Source organism: Mauremys reevesii, unplaced genomic scaffold (assembly GCF_016161935.1).
Source record: "Mauremys reevesii isolate NIE-2019 unplaced genomic scaffold, ASM1616193v1 Contig56, whole genome shotgun sequence".
NCBI classification, from domain to species: Eukaryota; Metazoa; Chordata; order Testudines; family Geoemydidae; genus Mauremys; species Mauremys reevesii.
The window spans coordinates 192,616-216,625 of NW_024100869.1; the positions used below are offsets into that span (position 1 = coordinate 192,616).

The 24,010-nt window shown below is 53.9% G+C and overlaps 1 protein-coding gene across 1 annotated transcript in view; it reads left to right on the forward strand.

Annotated features, from left to right (window-relative positions):
• The window catches only part of LOC120394403 (leukocyte immunoglobulin-like receptor subfamily B member 5), a 43,156-nt gene that overhangs the window by 5,476 nt on the left and 13,670 nt on the right, over positions 1–24,010 (forward strand). The window contains exons 3-8 of the mRNA XM_039518640.1: positions 2,358–2,648; positions 3,393–3,680; positions 5,773–5,850; positions 6,457–6,513; positions 7,175–7,297; positions 8,302–8,329. Of these exons, the coding sequence (XP_039374574.1) occupies positions 2,358–2,648; positions 3,393–3,680; positions 5,773–5,850; positions 6,457–6,513; positions 7,175–7,297; positions 8,302–8,329 (865 nt within the window). The remainder of the gene's footprint in view (positions 1–2,357; positions 2,649–3,392; positions 3,681–5,772; positions 5,851–6,456; positions 6,514–7,174; positions 7,298–8,301; positions 8,330–24,010) is intronic.

Below are 24,010 nucleotides of genomic sequence, written 5' to 3' on the forward strand. Positions count from 1 at the left end.
TGTCCTGGTGACCCTTTCACATAGCAAACCTCTGATGTGCCCCCCCTTTATAAATTGAAAACACTTTTTTATATATTTAACACTATTATAAATGCTGGAGGCAAAGCGGGGTTTGAGGTGGAGGCTGACAGCTCACGACTCCCAGTAATAACCTTGTGACTTCCTGAGGGATCCTGACCTCCAGTTTGAGAACCCCTGGATTAATTTAATTTTAGTTCCCTGTGTCCATTCACATGCATGTGCTATTTTGAGCATTTCAGTTTTGACAACATAGGCTCATCCCAGATTCTGGAACAAGCTCAAATGCTCAGTTTGTGGAGTATGTACATAAGCTATAGTAAAGAAAAACGCACAGTAACTGTCTTCAATTTGTGAGGGACCCCATGAAGCCAGTCTCTAGGAAACAGATAAATACATGGAGGTTAAGTCCATTAATGCCTATTAGCCAGGCTGGGTAAAAAATGGTGTCCCTAGCCTCTGTTTCTCAGAGAGTGGAGATGGATGGCAGGAGTGAGATCACTTGACCATTTCCTGTTAGATTCACTCCCTCTGGGGCACTTGGCATTGGCCACTGTCGGTAGACAGGATACTGGGCAGGATGGCCTTTGGTTTGACCCAGTATGTCTGTTCTTATGTTCTAACCTAAATGAACCCAAAGTTATGGAGACAGATATGAGTCAAGGAAGCCAGCAGAGTATCAGAAACCTGGAAAAATCTCTGCCTGGATGGGTTCAGGTGTTTGGTTACAAGCTGAGGTGGTTCAAAAGTTTTGGATTTTTTTTTTAAGCAGAATTTTTTATTGTTTCTTTAAACAATCAAATACAGCAAGCAGCAAATATTTGGCCACACAGTTCTGAAACCTCAAACCATATTCAGGTTTTGGCAGACTAATTTCAGCTTTTCAATTAAAAAAACCACAACAAATTTTGAAGGAAAGCAGACATTGTCCGTGATTTTTTTCTGCTTTTTAAAAACCCCTAGTTTTCGATCCAGAAAAAGTTTTGATGGAAAATATTTGTCCAACCCTTTTAATGAGCTTTAGTGCCTTTTAGCATTAGCTGATGCTGAGAACCAGTGATACCTTGTAAAGAAGTTTTCTCAAAACTGGGTTTGTGCCGAAATGCAGAAGGTTTATTTTTCCCAGGGACGCCTGTGGAGGGGATCAAGTGGGGCAATTTGCCGTGGGCCCCACAAGGGCCCCAGGAGAATATAGTATTGCAATTTTTTTATAGAAGGGGCCCCCAAAATTTCTTTGCCCCAGGCCCCCTGAATTCTCTGGGCGGCCCTGTTTAGATACAGTACCAGGCACGTAGGAGGATTTCCACTTCTGAGCCATGGAAGCAGAAATTGACTTTTCCTTTCCAGATTTAGCTAATGTTCAGCAAGGGAATCTAGCACCTGCCTTCCAGATTTGAACACCTCAAAATTCAGGAGTGCTCAAGCTCAATCTGGGCAGCTGTTACTTCATTTCTCCCAAATCAAATATACTGATCCACTGTCACTTGCTGTACAAAAAGTAGGATAAAATTGAGCATGAAATGCTTCCCAGTGGTTTTTAGGACTGGAATTGCTATTTTCAACAGCTTTTTTTCTTTTTTAAGTTGCTTAAAAGGAAGACAGGGATATTGCATTGGCAAATTCCCCATAGAAACAAAGAATGGAACAAAAAAATAATAAAGGCACCTTAACTTTCCTCATTTATGGAGGACAGTCTTATAATATACATCCAGATATCCTCCAATCACACAAGCTGAAAATTGTTCCACTTTACTGCAGCTCTGTAAACATATGGGAACCAATCCTGTCTGTGTGCTGTGCACATCCAAAATTCCTGCTGAATGACCTGCCCTGGGAGCGAGTTACCAGTGACCCAGGGCTGGGGCAGAAGGAGGGTGCAGGTGGGGGAGGAAGGGGCAGAACCCAGGGCTGGGGCAGCAAGGGTGTGTGTGGGGAGCACTGATGGGCGGGAACAGGGGTGCACAGAGCTGGTGCAACACTGTGTGTGTGTGTGAGCCCAAGGCTGTGGTGCCAGGAGGTGCGGGTGGCAGGGTAGACACCAGGGCTGAGACAGCAGGGTGCTGCAGGGGGTGGGGAGCCCAGGGCTGGGGTGGAGGCAGCCAAATTTTATTTTTCTTGGGGCGGCAAAAAGCCTACAGCCAGCCCTGCATGCAGTCGGGTCCTGAGCTACGTCTGGGTGAACCCCCTGCCCCCGAGCCCCATGGGCAGGCAGTGCCAACCCTGGTGGGGGACAGACTCCTAGAGAGGCCGAATGACGGATGGACTGAATTGGGGCGGGGAGGAGGCGAGGGGGGGGGCTGTGTCTCCCCTGTTTAACTCCTGTCTCTTGTTGAAAGCAGGGCGTGAATTTCTCAAACCTACCCTCTGGGTGAGCCCCAGCAGGGTGGTGGCGCTCGGGGGAAACCTCACCATCCGCTGTGAGGGTCGGCAAAGATCCATGAAGTTCTTTCTGCGTAAAGCTGGACACCCGAACCCGCAGGTGCAGACAGTGCCTGATGGGCCCGTGGCTGAATTTCCCATCCCCAGTGTCAGCCGGAAAGATGGAGGGAGCTACACCTGCGAATATCGCTCCATAACGGAACCGAGTCGCTGGTCGTATCTCAGCGACCCCGTCAAGATCATTGTAGGAGGTGGGGGAGGGGCCCAGCTCAGCATCCCAGATCGCAGCCCCACACCCAGCCAGACCCTCATGGGCTCTCTGCAGCAATGGGATGCTTAGAGCCAGGCTCTGCCCTGAGCCCAGCAGGGGGGACGCCTTGCCGGGGAGTGGGGATGGAGTCACTGGTGGTTCCCCCAGACAGGGTGGAGAAGAAGCCACTGGAGATTTGGGGCAGAGGAAGAGAGGATCCCTGCCCCCAGGGGGAGCTGCAGAGCAGGGGCCTTTTCCAGGCAACACATCAGTTAGGGGGTGATGGATGGAGCTGAAGGTTATAAACCTCAGTGTATAGTAGAGACTTGCACAGTCCCCTACAAGTCAGTGGTGGTGCTGTGCCCAGAACCCAGGAGTCCTGGCCCCCATCCTCCCTGCTCTCTCCACTAGACCCCACTCCCCCCTAGAGCCAGGGACAGAACCCAGGAGTTCTGGCTCCCAGCCCTCCCAGCAGAGAAGCCAGGGAGTGAATGGCCCCTGGAGACTGGCCTGGCCTGTCACCCGCCGGGGAGCAGAGCTCTGGGCCCCAGGGGCTGGGGTTGCTCCGTGTCTCATGCTGTGAGCCCAGGGCTGAGGGGAAACTCTGGCCCCTGTGGAAAGGGATCCAGGAGCCCGTCCCCAGGGCCGCCGGATCTGACCCACCACTGAGGCCGTGTGGTGAGGATGGGCCCCAGGAGTGAGTGACGGGGCCTGTGTCTCACGGCCTGTCTGCTTCCCTCTGCAGAGCCCCGCTACCCCAAACCCAGCATCTCCCTGCTGATCCCCAGCGGGGGGGTCTCGCTGGGGGGAGCCGTGACTGTCCAGTGTTGGGGGCAGCGCTGGGACGTGCGGTTCGTGCTGAATAAAGAGGGACGTCATTTCCCACCTGTGGAATCAGATGGGTTGGAGGCTGAGTTTCCCATCAGCAACGTGCGCCGGGAGCACGGCGGGAGCTACAGCTGCTCCTATCACAGCAGATCAGAGCCGTTTGCCATGTCGTACCCCAGCGACCCCATAGAGCTCGTGGTGAGAGGTGAGGGGCCCGGCTCGGCGTCCCCGTTCCCAGCCCCACCCACAGCCAGACCCTCACGGGGGCTCAGTGCCAATGGGACGCTCAGAGCCAGGCTCTGCCCTGAGCCCTGACCCTGCAGAGGGGACGCCCGGCCGGGGAGCAGGGACAGAGTCACTGGGGGGTTCCCCAGCCAGGGGGGAGCAGCAGCCCCTGGAGACTCGGAGCAGGGAGGCTACTTTAACGCTGCCCCTTGTGCGTAGGAACCGGGAGTCACTATTTAATCCCGTGATCCCATCCCCTCTGTTCTCCAGGCCCCGCCCCAGGCAGTGTCCCCGGCCGGGGCTGAATGAGGCAGGGGCTGCAGGAGAAGCGGGGGCTTGGTGGACATGTTGCTGGGCTGGGACCCAGGAGATCTGGCCCAGCTCCTGGCTCGGCCACAGATTCTGTGTGATGGGAGCACGTCACAGTTTTCAAAAGTGTCCTTTCTTGCGGGGGGGGGGGGGGCTCAATCTTGGGGGATCTCAGGACGAGCGTCCACAAACCAAGACGCCCACAGTTAGTGGAGACGTCTGCAAACGCTGCCTCAATAGCGCTGGATCCCTTGCGTTGGAGGAGCATGTAGGGTCCCTGCCATGGTCAGTGCCCCTTTGTTCCAGGTAGTGCATAAACACCCCTGTGAACTCACTAAGGAAAGTGAATCTTTCTGTGCCTCAGTTTCTGCCTGTAGAATGGGGGAAAAGATGCCTTGCTGCCTCCCAGGGGGGCTGATTCGCTTTGTGTGTGGGGCTCAGGCCCTGTGGTGCCAGGCTCCAGAAAGCAGCCTCTGAGTTGCCCTGTGCTCAAGAGGGAGGGGGCGAATGCAGTGAATGAGGCAGGGGCCACACACGGCATATGAGGACCCCAAGCACTAGGGAGCCGCGGCTCAGTGTCCGTGGAGCTGGGAGCCCAGCTCGCAGGGCTGGGATTCTGCATCAGGGGGTGTCACGGAGTCCCCGGGCGATGCTCTGGACCTGCTCCCCACAAAGCCAGGCAGGACTTTGGGGAGCCTCCTCTCCCTTGCAGCAGACTGTCTCCAGGGCAAGAAGCTCACACGGCTTCACCTCCTGGGTCTCTCCTTGGAGCATTCAGCATCCTCTGCCCCTCCGTGCGCTTCCCCCAGCGAGTCCGCCCCAGCTGGGTCCTGGGGAAGCCACCGGGTCCTGCCCCCCCACTTTGCAGTCAGACGCAACTCTCAGCCAGCCAGTAACACAGAGGTTTATTCAAAGACAGGAACAGGGTCTGAAACAGAGCTTGTAGGTACAGCGAACCGGACCCCTTGGCCGGGTCCATTCTGGGGGGCAGTGAGCCAGACCCCCACGTCTGCACTTCACTCCTCATCCCCAGCCAGCCCCAAATTGCAACCCCCTCCAGACCCTCCCCTCTGGACTTTGTCTCTTTCCCGGCCCAGGAGGTCACCTGATCTCTCTGTTCTCCCACACCTTTAGCATCCCCTTGCAGGGAGGAACAGCCCAGACCATTAGTTGCCATGGAACCAGAGGGTCGGCCATAACTGAGACACCCACACAGTATTCAGAGGAAACATTTAGAACAGCCCCTACTTTGTCACAGCGGGACTCTAGTATCTGGGAGAGAATCTCTGCCAGGGGGCCCCTGGATCTGCCCATGCCGGGGCCGGCTGGGGAATCATAGAAGATTAGGGTTGGAAGAGACCTCAGGTGGTTCTAATCCAACCCCCTGCTCAAAGCAGGACCAACCTCAACTCAATCATCCCAGCCAGGGCTTTGTCAAGCCGGGCCTGAAAAACCTCTAAGGAAGGAGATTCCACCACCTCCCTAGGGAACCCAGTCCAGCGCTTCCCCACCCTCCTAGGGAAATAGTGTTTCCTAATATCCAATCTGACCCCCGCCCCCCACTGCAACTTGAGACCATTGCTCCTTGTTCTGCCATCTGCCCCCACTGAGACCAGCTGAGCTCCATCCTCTTTGGAGCCCCCCTTCAGGGAGTTGAAGGCTGCTATCAAATCCCCCCCCCCCCCACCTTCTCCTCTGCAGCTGGAGGCCAGGGCTGGGCGGATGCCCGGGTCTGGCTCTCAGTGTCTCTCTCCTGTGCACAGATCCCAGCTTACCCAGACCCTCCATCTCCCTGAGCCCCACTGGGGTCATCGCCTTAGGGGCGGACGTCACCATCCGGTGTCAGGGGCAGCGCCGGGACGTGAGGTTTTTCCTGCACAAGGCTGGAGACCTGAACCCGCAGCGACACATGGACCCTGCTGGGGCCGGGGCTGAGTTCCACATCCCCAGCGTGGGCCGGCAGCACGGAGGGAGCTACAGCTGCAGCTACCGGCCCCGGTCAGAGCCCTTCGTCTCCTCACAGCCCAGCGACCCCGTGCAGCTGGTGGTAGCAGGTGAGGGGCCCGGCTCTACGTCCCCGCTCCCAGCCGGACGCTCAGAAAGTCGTCACTGTGATGGGAGATACTCAGAGCCAGGCTCTGCCCAGAGCCCTAGGACTGGCCTGGATAGGGAGCGGGGACAGTGTCACTGGGGGGTTCCCCAGCCAGGTGGGAGCAGCAGCGGAGGTCCCAGTGCTAAGGTTTCCCCTGCCCCTTTCCTCTCCCTGCCCCCCGTGCTTCTGCGGGACCCAGGGTCAGGGTCCTGGGGCTTCTCCTGTCCTGTTCTCCTGGCGGCCGAAGCTCTGCCCCCCCCCCCAACTTGGCTGATCCACCATTGGTTGGGGGTGGGGGGGTGAACTCTCAGTCAGTGTTTCAGCCCCTCCCCTGACGCTGGTTCTATTCCCGCAGGGGGAACTGACCCCACCCAGCCTGGAGCAGCGCCGGCTCCCACCCACCCGGGGCCAGGTACTGGGGCCAGGGGGGAATCTCTTGAATCACAGATTATGGGGCAGCTTCCCGCAGTGGTTGCCCAGGGGGAGGGACAAAGGCTGTTCTCAGGGGCAGTGACTCCCCCCCCACCGAAGGATTTGGGAGGGGAGTGAAGCCTCCTGCTCAGACACGAACCTGCCGCTAACAGAGCAGCCGGAGGTTCCTCTGGGGGCAGCTGGGCCCATCAGTGACCATGGGCGGGGGCTTGGAGCTCCCTGTGAAGCAGCCGGCAGCAGCCAGCCTGGGAGGCGGGATACCGGGCTAGATGGGCCCGTTGGCCTGAGCCGGTGTGGCCATGAGGAAGGGGGTGAAATGTCTTAGAAATGACGGCCAGGATCAGACAGCGCCCCCTAGCGCCGTGCTGGGGCAATGGGGCCACACTTGACTGATGGGGAGAGCGACCCCTACTGAGCCCCCCACCCCCTGCAGCCCAGTGGCCCCTAGTGCTACAAATGCCCCAAATCTTGCTGGCTCTGACCCCACTTGATGCCCTGGGGCCCCAAACACCCTCCCTATAGAATTTTCTCCTGGCTGTGCCCTGTGGTGTCCCAGCCCCTTGGGCGCCGCCTGGGGTGGGAGGGGCTCGGGGGGAACAGACCAGCCGCCCCCGGCACTCACGGCTGCTGCTGTTTCCCAGGCGGATCAGAGCCACAAGGTCTGACCAGCCCCATCATCGCCGGGACGAGCACAGCAGCCGCCGGCCTCCTCCTGCTTCTCCTCCTCCTCGTGGCCTTCGTCTGCTTCAGAAAAACCCGAGCCAGTGAGTGCCCCGTCCAGCGAGGGAAGGGTTAAACCTGCCGCTAAGCAGGGCGGGATGGAGTCACGGCTGGGATGGGGGACTGTGCCGGGGAAGCCAAGGAGAGGGATGGGTGTCACGGAGTGTGGGGGAGTCAGGGCCCTGCACCCCCGGCTTCCTGCGATTCACCATGACTCTCAGCCAGCCAGTAAAGCAGAAGGTTTATTTAGATGTCAGGAATACAGTCCAGCACAGGTCTTGCAGGCACGGACAACAGGATCCTCCCCAATTAGGTCCATCTTGGGGTCCCAGGGGCACCACAGCCCCCTTGGGGGATCAAAGCCCTGTTTGGCTTCCCTCCATTCCCCAGCCAGCTTCTGAAAAACTCTCTCTCCCCAGCTTTTGTTCAGCTTCCCGGGCAGAGGTGTCACCTGGCCTCTAACCCCTTCCTGGGTTCTCAGGTTACAAGCTCAAGTATCTTCCCCTAAGCCCAGTCTCCCATCCCCCAATGTAGACCCTCCTCCCAGGCCAACACCCCCCACTCAGCATTCACGGGCCACATTAAGAACAGTCCCAGTTCATCACAGTGGGGGCTCAGCAGGGGGCGCTGTTGCATGTATAATCCCTGTACACATGCACCTGTCCCACCCCAGAGGAGCCGCATCTCAGCACCAGCTGAGGGGTCCCTGTATAAAGAGCCATCGGCACCGGGCCTCTCCGGTACATGGGGTGCCAGGGGAGCCAACCTATGGATCAGATTTGTTATAACAAGTCACTAGCGAGGGAGGATTGGGGACAGGAAAAGCCCCCCAGTTAATCTGCCCCTCCCCCCGGTGCATGCTGTGGTGTTGTGCTGCCCCTTGCAGGAGCAGCCTGCCCCAGCAGGGATCCAAGCTCAGCACCAGCAGCAGAGGGGACCCCCCCCAGGAACCCCCATCCCAGCTGCCCTGTGGGGGTGAGTGGCCGGGCGCTGGGACCGGGGGATCCCGATCGGCTCATGGGGGATTCTGGTTTGTGTCCCTCTGCAGGAAAAGGAGCCGCACCGAGACCGAGCAGGTAGGAACCTGGATCCTCCCCATCCCGATGGGCCTGCCGGGGTCACAGGGCTCCTGGGTTCTGTCCCCGGCTCTGGGGGAGGGAGTGGGGTCTAGTGGTTAGAGCGGGGTGGGGGTGGGGTCTGGTGGTTGGGGCAAGGGGGGCTTAGGGAACTGGGTTAACTGTGAGGCGGGGGCTGTGTGTGTGTGTTGAGGAATCTCCTCGCGGGTGGGGGGATATGACATTTACAAGGGAATTTTCTCTTTTAGCACCAGCCCTATGGTGACATTAAAGGCGCCGGCTCAGCAAGACCCCATCTGTGAGTAACACACCCAAGGGGGTACCAGGGTGGGGCAGGACCCCTGGGGAGGGGCTTGTGGGGGCTCCACCCAGATGGGGTTAGGCCTGATTTACAGCTGCTGCTGGGCAGGGCTAAGGAGAGGGCCCCAGAGGTAGCCGGTGTCAGCTGAGATTGTTGGACTCCCAGGAGCTCCCTGGGGCCACCCTCCTTCCCCGCTCTAGTTCCCCATCCACTCCTGGCTCCCAGCCCCCTGCTCTAACCACTAGACACCATTCCCCTCCTGAGCCAGGGTGAGAACACAGGCGTTGGATGCCCAGCCCCCGTCCCGCTGTAACCCCCAGACATCTCTGTGCCTCAGTTTTCCTCTCTGTAACACGGGGCTAATGACCCTGGCCCATGCTGTAGGGTTGGGGGGTGGCTGTGCCAGGCTCTGAGCTCTATGGCTGGATGGGGGGGTTGGAGCTGGGTGTGGGGTTCTGCTCTGGGCTGGCCGGGGGTGCAGCTCAGTCAGTGTCTCTGTTCTGCAGACGCCTCCATCGACGAAGGGAAAGAGCCGCGGACCCCGGTAAGTGTCCCCTGTTCCCCCATGGGGCCTGACCCCCAACCCTGACCTGCATGGACCCTGGCAGCCCCCTCACACCTCCCCACCCCCAGTCTTTCCTGGCACATTCAATGGTTTGGGGTGGGGGTTGGGTTGCTGGAAGAGGGGGTGGGCTTATGGGTTCGCCAGGTGTGTGTGTGTGTGTGTGTGTGTGTGTACCCTGTGATCTGTGTGTGTTGGGGTGTTGGTGGATTCACACACCTCCCCCCCAGTGACTCTCTCCCCTCCCAGCCCCAGGACCTCGACCCTGATGCCGACAGACTCACCTACGCCGAGCTGGACGGCCGGGCGCTGCAGGCCAAGCGGGGGGGCCTGGCCCCTGCCCCCGCGCCCGCCCAGCCCAGCCTGTACGCCACGATCAACGTGAGCCGGGGGGCCCCACAGTGAGAGCCCCCCCAGCCATGGGGTGCCGGCCCCCAGGGAGTGACAGACTCACCTGCCCTAAGAACTCTGCATCTAGGGAAGAATTAGGGGGGGACGCTGCCCTCCCACTGCTGCAGCCCCTTTTCCCTGAGCTGCTATTCCCCTGCCCTGCCCAGTCCCACATGTGGGGGCTGGTGTGGGGGGCTCAGCACCGGGAGGGGGAGGGGATGTGCCGAGGTGGCTGTTTATGTTATTTTGCTTCCTGTTAATCTCCAGATTTGTAATAAACACAGAACCTCAAACCAGCCCGACCTGGGCACCCCACAGCCCCCCTGTGCCCATGCCAGGAATGTGTGTAACAGCTGGGGCAGATGGGGTGGGGTGCGGGGGCTGGTTATTCAGGGACCCCTCACCCGGCGCTGGGTTGCAGCCCCTCTGGGGAACAGCATCAGTTGTCCAGGTCACCGGGGTTCTCAGCCTGACTCTGGGTGAAGCTGCAGCAGGGTCTGGTGCCCGTGACCAATTGGCGCCGGCTGTTTACAGCCCCTCCATGGGGTCGTCCCTTCCCCGCTGTGCTGGGGGCTCCATCGCCGTGAGCCGGGGTGGGGGGGAGCTAAGGGGAAGTGATCCCTGGGCGGTGCCCATACAAGAGATTGGGGAGGGCATCACCCTGTGACCCTGATGTTCCCCTCCTCGGGACCTTGGGCTGGTGAACGTGGGCACAGGGAGAGCCCCACAGCTAATCCCCCCCTTGGAACTTCCCCACAAGGGCCCCTGGGGCGACGTGGGAATCATCACTTGCTGGGAGCAGTGCGGGGGCTAGGACACAGAGCTGGGCAGTTCTGAATCTGCCCTACAGGGGGTGAGGGGGCTGTTTTCCATTGAACAAGGGTTTGTTTCCGTTCAGCGGTGTGCAGAGGAGTCCCATAAGCTCCAACATCCTGGCCCCTGCACGAGATCCCCCCCCTCCCCGCCCCAAGATCAGGGCCCCTGCATGAGATGCTCCCCTCCTCCTGAGATCCTGGCCCCTGTAGCCTTTGGACCCACAGATTGGCCTGGAGAGACATGATCGACCCATGTCTGCCTGCCCCGGGTGCTCAGACATCAGCCGTCTCCCCATTGCCCCCATTTCCCTTAACTCCTGCTTAAAGAGCCCCCCTAAGCCTGCTAGTCCCCGCCTGTGACACTCTGTACCTCGGAGGGGAACACCCTCCACCCCCATGTTCATCCTCATGATATGATTGTGTGGGCTCCTGTGCAAATTTTGTCATGGCGGGTGTCTTTGGAAGGCTCATGATGCACCGAGCATGGTTGTTACAGTGATGGTATAGGTTGTAATTTCATGTATATAGTTATGAGGCTGAAAATGTGTCTTCATGGCTTAAAACAAGCCCAAGCAAAGCTCCCCAAGAGCAGAGGGGCAGTTCACACCTCATCAGGGCATGTACGGGACAAACCCAGCCCAGCCTCACAGGGACAAAGGACACTGGCCTAGGCAGCAACAAAGGATCTGTTGGACTCTCGGGTGAGTCACCCCCGTTCCCATGGTCAGTTTGGGACTGCGATGAGGTAACGCTCCCCTGACTCTGAAGGGGGGGCACAGCCAAGAGGGAAGAGGGAGAGACGTTTGCCAGGCTCTCTCTCGTCCACCTCCATCTACAGACACCACCACCCAGCGACTGAAGCGCTGATCACAGGGGAGAGCCTGGGGAAGAGCACCCAGCCAGCCTGGGGTGAGAAGCATCGAAGTTTGTACGGGAACTGAAAGTGTTAAGATGAGCTCAGAATGCGTTTTGCTTTTATTTCATTTGACCAAATCCGACTTCTTGTGTTTTGATTTATAATCACTGAAAATCCATCTTTTGTAGTTAATAAATGTGTTTGTTTGTTCTACCGGAAGCAGAATAGGTTTGGTTTGAGGCGTGTCAGAGACTCCCCTTGGGATAACAAGCCCGGTAGATACCAATTTCTTTGTTAAATTGACAAACTCATAAACTCATGTTTGTTCACACAAACTGTGTTGTGTCTCCAGCATTCTTAACAGACCTATGAAGTACATCTAAAATTGCCTTTGACAGTGACTGGCTGATAAGGCTTTCTGCACGGTGATGCACTCCAGAGGCCTGGTGTTTTGTAGCCTTTTCACGTAGTTTGTCAGCATTGGCTTTGCTGATCGGTCTGGCAAACCAAGCTCCTCCACTTTTACCAGTTACAGCACTGGGAAGCTTTCCTTCTTCGTAAGCTTTTTTGCAAGAGGTGCACCAGTAGCCATCTTTTGTAACGTCAGTAAATGGGAACACTTTGACCAACAGACCTCGGGAACGGCCTTTAGGTTTTGGAGACACTTCAGTAGTAGCTGTATTTGTGCTTGGGCTGGTTGGCTGTAGATACAGCACTCGAACCTTCAGATGACATGTTGATATATTCTTGGTTCTTGGTGTGTTCTTCACCGTGGTTGGTTTTTGAGGCCTTTGAGTGGAAAATTTGTTACTTTTTTTTTTGTCTTTTCATTTTCACTTTGACCTGCAACATATAAAAGAGATACGAATAAATTAAATGTTTTGTTAACGTAACCCTTCTGCCCCTCTGAGTTGGCAGCAACAAGGGCTGGGTTCAGTATCCAGGGGTTCTGTGTCGATAACGCAATGCAAAACCGGCTCGAGCCCCCACCCTGGGACAATTACATACCACCACCGCCCCCGGGCGCCTCTAGGAAGCAATACTTCCCCTCTCGCAAGCACGGAGCCCAAGTGTTGCAAAATCCTTTTAATAAAGGAGGGAAACGATGCGGCATCACGTTGGGGAACCACCACAAACAGGATTCATAACACAAACCATGAGCAAAGACCCACCTCCAGGTACGTTTGGCAATGTCCTTTCCCCCTTAGGGTCTTAAGTCCAATCACCCCAAAGTCCAACAACCCACAAGTCTCTGTCCCTGGTCAGTGCCACCCCAGTGTTCATAAGAACATAAGAATGGCCATACCGGGTCAGACCAAAGGTCCATCTAGCCCAGTATCTGTCTACCGACAGTGGCCAATGCCAGGTGCCCCAGAGGGAGTGAACCTAACAGGCAATGATCAAGTGATCTCTCTCCTGCCATCCATCTCCATCCTCTGACAAACAGAGGCTAGGGACACCATTCTTACCCATCCTGGGTAATAGCCATTTATGGACTTAGCCACCATGAATTTATCCAGTTCCCTTTTAAACATTGTTATAGTCCTAGCCTTCACAACCTCCTCAGGTAAGGAGTTCCACAAGTTGACTGTGCGCTGCGTGAAGAAGAACTTGCTTTTATTTGTTTTAAACCTGCTGCCTATTAATTTCATTTGGTGACCCCTAGTTCTTGTATTATGGGAATAAGTAAATAACTTTTCCTTATCCATTTTCTCCACATCACTCATGATTTTATACACCTCTATCATATCCCACCTTAGTCTCCTTTTTTCCAAGCTGAAGAGTCCTAGCCTCTTTAATCTTTCCTCGTATGGGACCCTCTCCAAACCCCTAATCATTTTTGTTGCCCTTTTCTGAACCTTTTCTAGTGCTAGAATATCTTTTTTGAGGTGAGGAGACCACATCTGTACACAGTATTCGAGATGTGGGCGTACCATGGATTTATATAAGGGCAATAATATATTCTCAGTCTTATTCTCTATCCCCTTTTTAATGATTCCTAACTTCCTGTTTGCTTTTTTGACCGCCTCTGCACACTGCGTGGACATCTTCAGAGAACTATCCACGATGACTCCAAGATCTTTTTCCTGACTCGTTGTAGTTCAGTTAGCCCCCATCATATTGTATCTATAGTTGGGGTTATTTTTTCCAATGTGCATTACTTTACATTTATCCACATTAAATTTCATTTGCCATTTTGTTGCCCAATCACTTAGTTTTGTGAGATCTTTTTGAAGTTCTTCACAATCTGCTTTGGTCTTAACTATCTTGAGCAGTTTAGTATCATCTGCAAACTTTGCCACCTCACTGTTTACCCCTTTCTCCAGATCATTTATGAATAAATTGAATAGGATTGGTCCTAGGACTGACCCTTGAGGAACACCACTAGTTACCCCTCTCCATTCTGAGAATTTACCATTTATTCCTACCCTTTGTTCCCTGTCTTTTAACCAGTTCTCTGTCCATGAAAGGACCATCCCTTTTATCCCATGACAGCTTAATTTACGTAAGAGCCTTTGGTGAGGGACCTTGTCGTAGGCCTTCTGGAAATCTAAGTACACTATGTCCACTGGATCCCCCCCGTCCACATGTTTGTTGACCCCTTCAAAGAACTCTAATAGATTAGTAAGACACGATTTCCCTTTACAGAAACCATGTTGACTATTTCTCAACAGTTTGTGTTTTTCTATGTGTCTGACAATTTTATTTTTAACTATTGTTTCGACTAATTTGCCCAGTACCGACGTTAGACTTACCGGTCAGTAATTGCCGGGATCATCTCTAGAGCCCTTTTTAAATATTGGCGTTGCATTAGCTAACTTCCAGTCATTGGGTACCGGAGCCAATTTAAAGGACAGGTTACAAATCTTAGTTAATAGTTCCGCAACTTCACATCTGAGTTCTTTCAGAACTCTTGGGTGAATGCCATCTGGTCCCGGTGACTTGTTAATGTTAAGTTTATCAATTAATTCCAAAACCTCCTCTAGTGACACTTCAATCCATGACAGTTCCTCAGATTTGTCACCTACAAAAGCTGGCTCAGGTTTGGGAATCTCCCTAACATCCTCAGCCGTGAAGACTGAAGCAAAGAATCCATTTAGTTTCTCTGCAATGACTTTATCATCTTTAAGTGCTCCTTTTGTATTTCGATCGTCAAGGGGCCCCACTGGTTGTTTAGCAGGCTTCCTGCTTCTGATGTACTTAAAAAACATTTTGTTATTACCTTTGGAGTTTTTGGCTAGCCGTTCTTCAAACTCCTCTTTGGCTTTTCTTATTACACTCTTGCACTTAAGTTGGCAGTGTTTGTGCTCCTTTCGATTTGCCTCACTAGGATTTGACTTCCACTTTTTAAAGGAAGTCTTTTTATCTCTCACTGCTTCTTTTACAGGGTTGTTAAGCCACGGTGGCTCTTTTTTAGTTCTTTTACTGTTTTTCTTAATTTGGGGTATACATTGAAGTTGGGCCTCTATTGTGGTGTCTTTAAAAAGTGCCTATGCAACTTGCAGGGATTTCACTTTAGTCCCTGTAGCTTTTAACTTTTGTCTAACTAACCCCCTCATTTTTGTATAGTTCCCCCTTTTGAAATTAAATGCCACAGTGTTGGGCTGTTGAGGGGTTCTTCCCACCACAGGGATGTTGAATGCTATTGTATTATGGTCACTATTTCCAAGCGCTCTTGCTATAGTTACCTCTTGGACCAGCTCCTGCGCTCCACTCAGGATTAAATCTAGAGTTGCCTCTCCCCTTGTGGGTTCCCGTACCAGCTGCTCCATGAAGCAGTCATTTAAAGTGAAATGTTCAAAAGTTCATTGGCAGAGTTTCCCCCCCCCCACAGCCTGGGAGGAATTGGCGGGGCACACAGAGTGTTAAGGGGCATCTTACATGGGCCAAGGCTGACTGCCCCACCTCTCCATGGAGATCTGCTGCAGCCTTCAGCACGAATGGCTCTACTCCACCAGCTGCTCCGCTCCACTCCTCAAGCCGTCCCCACAAACTGCTCCGCTCTGCTCCACTCACTGTTCCATGGGCTGCTCCAACCATCCCACAAGCTGCTCTGCTCCACCAGCTGTCCCATGAACCACTCCAGCTCTCCCCACAAACTGCTCAGCTCCACTTGCCACTCCAACCGTCCTGCAAACTGCTCTGCAGGCTGTTTAGCAATATATCCTCAGCCTCCCCCACAAGTTAACACAGCACTCAGCAATCTCAGCATAGTAATTTTAGCAATATCAGCTCTTAGTGATTTCAGCTCAGCCACCTTAAACTAGACTTTTAATAGAATTAAGATTAGCTCTGCTATTTAACAGTGGAGAGAAAGAAGAAGATGCAATTGGTGTGCCAGGCTCTCAAAATAGGCTCCCACCATCAAGTGCATGCATGCACACTTGTCCCCAACCTTTCTCAATTCACATGGTTTTTGGAACCCATGTCCCTTGTCTGGCGAGTGCTACTTAGTTGATGGTGAGACCCTCTGTCATAAAACAGGTTCATAGTCCCTCATTCACATAATCAGGGTAACAAACTTTATTCCTCCTACCTCAATAACTGAGAAATTGGGGATCCCACAGCTGTCAAAGTGACCATTTTGGGTTGCCGTGGGCTCATGCTAGGCAGAGTGGGTATGCCTATGCAAACACTATCAGCCCCCTAAATTCTTTTCCACACTCGCCATAATTCACCAACAGATGTCAGGGTAGAACTCATCCTGATTCTGCTTACATTAGGATAATGCAAATTTTACATAAGGATAATGCAAATTACACCAAAACACATAACAGTTCTAGATTTCTAAAACAAATAAAAATTAAAAAAAAATTACTTAAGTTGACCTTTGAAAAGTAAGCCATCACGGGATAAAAGGGAAGCTCTCATGGATCACAAACTTGCTAAAAGATGGGAAACAAAGGGTAGGAATAAATGATCAGTTTTCAGAATGGAGAGAGATAAATAGTGGTATCCCTGAGGGGCCCCCTTGGCGGACACCTTGCGGTCAAAGGGCTACGAGGTCTGCACCGAGGCCCTGATCGTGGGGGCCCTGGGCACCTGGGACCCTTGCAACGAATGTGTGCTTCGGACCTGTGGGGTGGGCCGTCGCTACGCGCAGCTCATGAGACGCCTCATGGTCTCGGACACTATTCGCTGGTCCAGAGACATTTACACGGAGCACATCACCGGCCACCGCCAATACCAGGAGTGAGTGGGCGTAACTCTATGCACCCGCAGGGGGGACGAGACCTGTGGACCCCCTGTTAGACTCTATCCCCTAAGCCATGAACCCACCAAACCGTACTCCACCATGTGAGGGCCGTCCTAGCCCCATTATTCAGTCCGCTTATTCATGACCATGACTATCTGTAACCTGTTTGTATGAATGATGTACCCTCACCGTTTACTGGCTGTACCTTGAACTGACCCACCATATACCCCGCATTGGGGACATGACAGACTGTGTATATGTATGTGCTGCCTAACACCAAAACGTTAACATCCCCCCACAACCTGTATATTACCCCCAATGACACAATAACTGACGCTTCAAACACTTTGTATCGTTTATTATAAATATTCATAAGTGATCTAGAAAAGGGGGTCAATAGTGAGGTGGCAAAATTTGCAGATGATACAACACAATTCAAGATAGTTAAGTCCAAAACCGACGGCGAACATTTACAAAGGGGTCTCACCAAACTGGGTGACTGGGCAACAAAACGGCAGATGAAATTCAGTGTTGATCAATGCAAAGTAATGCACATTGGAAAACAATCTCAATTATACATACAAAACGATGGGCTCTAAATTAGCTGTTACCATTCAAGAAAGAGATCTCGGAGTCATTGTGGATGGTTCTCTGACGTGATGGTTCACATCCACTCAGTGTGCAGTGCCAGTGAAAAAGCGGAACAGAAGGTTAAGAATCATTCGGAAAGAGAGAGATAACAAGACAGAAATTATCATAGAGCCGCTATATAAATCCACGGTGCACCCACATCTTGAACACTGCTCGCAGACCCGGTCACCCCATCCCAAAAAAGAGATATTGGAATTGGAAAAGGTACAGAGATGGGCAACTAAAATGCTTAGGGGTATGAAACGGGAGGAGAGATTAAAATGACTGGGACGAATAAGGGGAGATATGATAGAGGTCTATAAAATCATAACTGGTGTGAAGAAAGGGAATAAGGAAGTGTTATTTACTCCTTCACATAACACAAGAACTAGTGGTCACGCAAGGAAATTAATAGGCAACAGATCTTAAAAAAAAACAAAAAGAAGAACTTCTTCACGCAACCTAAAGTCAACCCATGGAACCTGTTGTCAGGGGATACTGTGAAGGCCAAAACTATAACAGGATTAAAATAAGATCTCAATAAGTAAGTGGAGGTTACGTCCATCGGTGGCTATTAGCCAGGATGGGGAGGGACACAACACCATGCTCTGAGTCTCCCTAGCCTGTTTGCCAGGAGCTGGGAATGGGCACCTTGATGATTCCCTGTTCTGCTCATTCCCTCCGGGGCACCTGGCATTGGCCACTGTCAGAGGACAGGATACTGGGCTAAATGGTGTGACGAAGTGGGGGATTTTCTTCTTTTTTCCTTGTTTTTCCAATGGTTTACATGCACAGAGGGTGGGACTCAGTTCCCCTGGGTGTTACTGGTTTAACGAGGTGAGGAGAGAGGGAGTTTGTTGTTACAGAGGACCAGAGAGGGCACTTGGGACCCCAGCCAATGGCCAGGAAGAGGGACACTTCAGCGACTGGGATCTGGCAACCCGGAGGCCCAGCTCAGGAGTCGCAGCTGGTTCTGGCCAGTGGGAGGACAATGGGCTGCAAAGAGAGGACCCCAGTGACCTGACCAGCCGGTTCCAGCCAGAGGGGGACAGAGGACAGAAGAGGGGAGAGGAGACCCAGGCGCCCCGTTTCCCTGGAGAGAAGACAATGGACAGAGGCAGGGCCTGGGGCTGGTGATATCAGAGGCCCAGCTGGGAAACAGGGGGGCTCTGGGCTGGAGAGCGGGAGCAGGCAGAGCCACCGGGATGCAGGGGAGACTGGGATGTGCTGTGCTGAGGGCAGGGCCGGCTCTAGGTTTTTTGCTGCCCCAAACAAAAAAATAAAAAGCCGGAGTGCCGCTGCCGAAGGAAAAAGACGACGGAGCACCGCCCCTAGCGCTCGAATGCTGCCTCTTGAAAAGTGCCGCCCCAAGCACATGCGCTGGTGCCTAGAGCCGGCGCTGGCTGAGGGAGACCAGGCCTGAGGCCCTGAGAGTTTCCTGGGCTGGGTTCAGATGTTCAATAAACCCTCCTGTTTTACACTGTCTGAGAGTCACTCCAGGCTAGAGAACAGGGGGCATGAAGCCCTTCGGGGGGTGGAGGCCCAGGGGGGTCCAGAGCGAGTGGACTCCCTGAGGGGGCCCACGGCAGAGACAGACATGCTAAGGCTCAGAGAGGGGCCGCTCTGGGAGGTGGAGGGGCCTGACCCCCAAGAGAGGGTGAACCCCCAAGAAGGGCTGTCGCACTAAATGGGGGTCCCCCCACAGACCACACAGGGCCAAGAGCGGGCAGGATCTGTGAGTCCGTGACAACCCCGCACTGAGAGCGTGTGAGGAGGACGGGCCCCAGGACTGAGTGACAGGGCCTGTGTCTCACGGCCTGTCTGCTTCCCACTGCAGAGCCCAGCTACCCCAAACCCACCATCTCCCTGAGCCCCAGCGGGGGGGTCTCCCTGGGGGGAGCCGTGACCGTCCGGTGTTGGGGGCAGCACCGGGACGTGCGGTTCGTGCTGAATAAAGAGGGACGTCGTTTCCCACCTGAGCTACAGCTGCTCCCATCACAGCAGATCGGAGCCGTTCACCTTGTCGTACCCCAATGACTCCGTGGAGCTGGTGGTGAGAGGTGAGGGGCCCGGCTCAGTGTCCCCGTTTCCAACCCCACACCCAGCCAGATCCTCACAATGGTTCGGTGCCAATGGTACACTCAGAGCCAGGCTCTGCCCGGGGCCCTGACCAAGCACGGGGGACGCCCGGCCGGGGAGTGGGGACAGAGTCACTGGGGGCAGCATAGAATCAAAGAATCATTGAAGATGGGGGTTGGAAGAGACCTCAGGAGGTTCTAGTCCAACCCCCTGCTCAAAGCAGGACCAACCTCAACTAAATCATCCCAGCCAGGGCTTTGTCAAGCCAGGCCTTAAAAACCTCCAAGGAAGGAGATTCCATCACCTCCCCAGGGAGCCCATTCCAGTGCTTCACCACCCTCCTAGTGAAATAGTGTTTCCTAATATCCACCCTAAACCTCCCCCACTGCAACTTGAGACCATTGCTCCTTGTTCTGAGAACAGCCGAGCACCATCCTCTTTGGAACCCCCCCCCCCCTGCAGGTAGTTGAAATTTCATTCATCATTCATCATTCATGCCCGTCACCCCAACCGGGGTATGGGCCGCCAACAACAGATCTCCATAGTCTTCTATCCTGGGCCATTCGCTCTAGCTGGTTCCAGGTATAGCCCATTTTTTGCTATCAACCTGAAGGTCGCGTCGCCAGGTATTTCTTGGGCGGCCTCTTTTCCGCTTGCCTTGGGGGTTCCACTGCAGTGCCTGTCTGGTGATGTTGGTTGGCTGCTTGCGTAGTGTATGTCCTATCCAGCCCCACCTTCTCCTTCTAATTTCTTCCTCTGCTGGGAGTTGATGGGTCCTCTCCAAGAGGTGGATGTTACTGATGGTGTCTGGCCAGCGGATCTGGAGAATCCTTCTGAGGCAGCTATTAATGAAGGTCTGGATCTTCCTGGTGGTTGTTTTGGTTGTCCTCCAGGTTTCAGCTCCATACAGTAAGACTGATTTCACGTTGGAGTTGAACAGTCGAATCTTTATTGCCAAAGACAGCTCTCTGGAGCTCCAGATGTTCTTGAGCTGTAAGAAGGCTACTCTTGCCTTACCAATCCTTACTTTGATGTCTGCGTCTGTGCCACCCTGCTGGTCGATGATGCTACCTAGGTAGGTGAAGGACTGCACTTCTTCCAGGGAGCTTCCATTCAGTGTGACTGGGTCGTTGCTGATGGAATTGATCCTAAGGATCTTGGTCTTGTCCTTGTGGATGTTGAGGCCAACCTGTGATGACGTGGCTGCCACTCGTTGGTCTTCTCTTGCATCTGCTGTTTACTGTGCGAAAGGAGTGCAAGGTCGTCGGCAAAGTCCAGGTCATCAAGCTGGGTCCACAATGACCATTGGATTCCATTCCTACGCTTGTAAGTGGATGTCTTCATAATCCAATCGATGACGAAGAAAGAGAAGTGGTGACAACAAGCATCCTTGTCTGACTCCGGTTCGCACCTGGAAGCTGTTTGTGAGCTGCCCTCCATGGATCACTCTACAGTGTATGCCGTCGTATGAATTCTTGATCAGGTTGACCACCTTTGCTGGGATGCCATAGTGCCGAAGGAGCTTCCAGAGGGTCTCTCGATCCACGCTATCGAATGCTTTCTCATAGTCAACAAAGTTGATGTACAACGAGGAGTTCCACTCCATAGACTGCTCGACTATGATGCGGAGCGTTGCTATCTGGTCCGTGCATGATCTGTTCTGCCGGAAACCTGCCTGTTCATCTCGTAGCTGTGGATCGACGGCATCCTTCATTCTCTCTAAGAGGACTCGGTTGAAGACCTTCCCTGGCACCGACAGGAGTGTGATTCCTCTATAGTTGGCACAGTTGCTGAGGTCTCCTTTCTTGGGGATTTTGATGAGATATCCCTCTTTCCAGTCAGCCAGAATCACTTCTTCTTCCCATATTTTCTCAAAGAGGGGGTACAGCATTTCCACTGAGGCATCCAGGTCTGCTTTCAGGGCCTCTGCTGGGATATCGTCAGGTCCAGCCGCCTTCCTGTTCTTCATCATGGTGATGGCTTTTCTGATCTCGTCTCTGGTTGGTTTATCGCAATTGATTGGGAGGTCCTCGTTGGCTGGGTCAATGTCTGGTGGATTTGGTGGTGCTGGTCTGTTCAGGAGTTCCTCAAAGTGCTCCGCCCATCTGTTCATCTGTAGTTCTATTCCTGTTATAGACTTTCCCTGCTTGTCTTTAACGGGACGTTCTGGCTTGCTGAACTTTCCAGACAGTCGCTTGGTAGTATCGTACAGCTGTTTCATGTTACCGCTGTATGCTGCCTGCTCTGCTTCTGCTGCCAGTCCATCCACATAATCTCTCTTGTCCTTCCTAATATTCCTCTTCACTGCTCTGTGGGCTTCAGCATACTCTTTTTGAGCTTTGGCCTTTGCTGCTCTAGTCCTGCTGTTGTTGACTGCTGCCTTCTTCTTCTTTCTGTCTTCTATCTTTGTCAAGGACTCTGCTGTGATCCACTCTTTCTGCTGGTGTTTCTTAATTCCAAGCACTTCCTGGCATGCTGACCTAAGTGTGTCTCTCACTTTCTGCCATCTGTTGAGTACACTGTCTTCCTCAGACCGATCCTGTAGTACTGAAAACTTATTCTTCAGCGTCAATCCAAAATCTTCCTTGGTCTTATGGTCCTTCAGAAGGTTGACGTTGTACTTCGTTCTTCTGTCTGACGCGTCTATCCAGTTCTTCTTCAGCTTCAGCTTCAATCTGGCCACCACTAAGTGATGGTCGGATGCCACGTCTGCTCCTCTTCTAACTCTAACGTCCTGCAAGGATCTTCTGAACTTCTTGCTAATGCAGACATGGTCGATCTGGTTTTCTGTCATGCCTGCTGGCGATACCCAGGTACTCTTGTGGATCCGCTTGTGAGGAAAGATGCTGCCTCCTATGACCAGATTGTTAAGTGCACACAGATCCACAAATCTCTCTCCATTCTCACTCATCTCTCCCAGAGCATGGGTCCCCATGACTTGTTCGTATCCTGTGTTATCAGGTCCAATTTTGGCATTAAAGTCTCCCATAAGGATGGTAATGTCTTTGTCTGGGAGAGTCTCTAATATTTTCTGGAGTCTGTTGTAAAAGTAGTCTTTGTCCTCCTCTTCACTGTCATTGGTTGGAGCGTAGCACTGAACAACATTCATCTTAATCCTCTTCATTTTAGTTCTGAAGGATGCTGTGATGATCCTGGGACCATGTGCCTCCCAACCAATCAGTGCTCTCTGTGCCTGCTTGGACAACATGAAGCCTACTCCCTGTGTGTGGTGTGCGTCACTCTCCTCATGTCCTGAATACAGCAACAGCTCTCCTGTCAACAGTCGTCTCTGTCCAGCTTGCGTCCATCTTGTCTCGCTAATGCCTAGTAGGGTCAGGTTGTTGCTCCTCATCTCTGCTGCAACCTGCGTTGTCTTTCCTGACTCGTACATGGTCCTCACGTTCCATGTGCCGATGGTAATCCTCCTGGCTGCAAGAAGGGTGATCGGCTTAGTGGCTTCCTCGCGGCTTTCACCACCCAGTGTCATGCATCTTCGAGTTGAAGACCCTTCTTTTTCCAGGCTAAAAGTCTGTGTTAACTCTATTGTTGGCGTTTCTGTAGCAAGCTGATTTTTACAGGGTGGAGTTGCTAGCCCCACGCCCAACCCTCCTCCTTTACCCTGACTTGGGACAGGCAGATGGCCCCAAAGGACCTCTCTGGTGGAGTTAGGTAGTTGAAAGCTGCTATCAAAACCCACCTCACTCTTCTCTTCTACAGCTGGAGGCCGGGGCTGGGTGGGTGCCTGGGTCTGGCTGTCACAGCCTGTCTCCTGTGCGCAGATCCCAGCTTACCCAGACCCAACATCTCCCTGAGCCCCACCGTGGTCACCGCCCCAGGGGCAGATGTCACCATCCGGTGTCAGGGGCAGCGCCGGGACGTGAGGTTCTTCCTGCACAAGGCTGGAGACCTGAACCTGCAGCGACACATGGACCCTGCTGGGGCCGGGGCTGAGTTCCGCATCCCCAGCGTGGGCCGGCAGCACGGAGGGAGCTACAGCTGCAGCTACCGGCCCCGGTCAGAGCCCTTCATCTCCTCGCAGCCCAGCGACCCCATGCAGCTGGTGGTGAGAGGTGAGGGGCCCGGCTCCATGTCCCCGCTCCCAGCAGCACCCTCAGAAGTTCGGCAACTGAAGGGATGCTCAGAGCCAGTCTGTGCCCAGAGCCCTAGGACTGGCCTGGACAGGGAGGGGGGACAGTGTCACTGAGGGGTTCCCCAGCCAGGGGGGAGCAGCAGCTCCTGTGGGTTCAGGGATGGGGGAGGGGGAATCCCTGCTCCCAGGGCGAGCTGCAGAGCAGGGGCCTTTCCCAGGCGATGCTGCCCCAGGTGCCCCCGCACTGGCGACACACAGAGGAGTCAGGGTCCAGAGGCTGCCGAGCTGGCACTGGCCCCAACCACAAACCTCCCTCCCCGGACTGACAGTAACGATGATGCTGAGTCACGGCTGAGGTGGTTTAAGTTTCCTGGGAACCTGGACCAGAGCAAGGAAGATGATGCAACCCTGTTCTCTAGCCCAGAGCGACTCTCAGCCAGTGTAAAACAGGAGGGTTTATTGAGCGTTAAACCCAGCACAGGAAACTCTCAAAGCCTGAGGCCTGGCCTCCCTCAGCCCAGCACATCCCAGTCTCCCCTGCAGGCAGGTTGGCTCTGCCTGCTCCCCCTCTCCAGCCCAGAGCCCCCCTGCTTCCCAGCTGGACCTCTGAGATCACCTCTCCCAGGCCCTGCCTCTGTCCATTGTCTTCTCTGCAGGTAAACAAGGTAACCTGGGTCTCCTCTCCCCAATTCTGTCGTCTGGGCCCTTCTGGCTGGAACCAGCTGGTCAGATCACCAGAGTCCTGTCTTTGCAGCCCATTG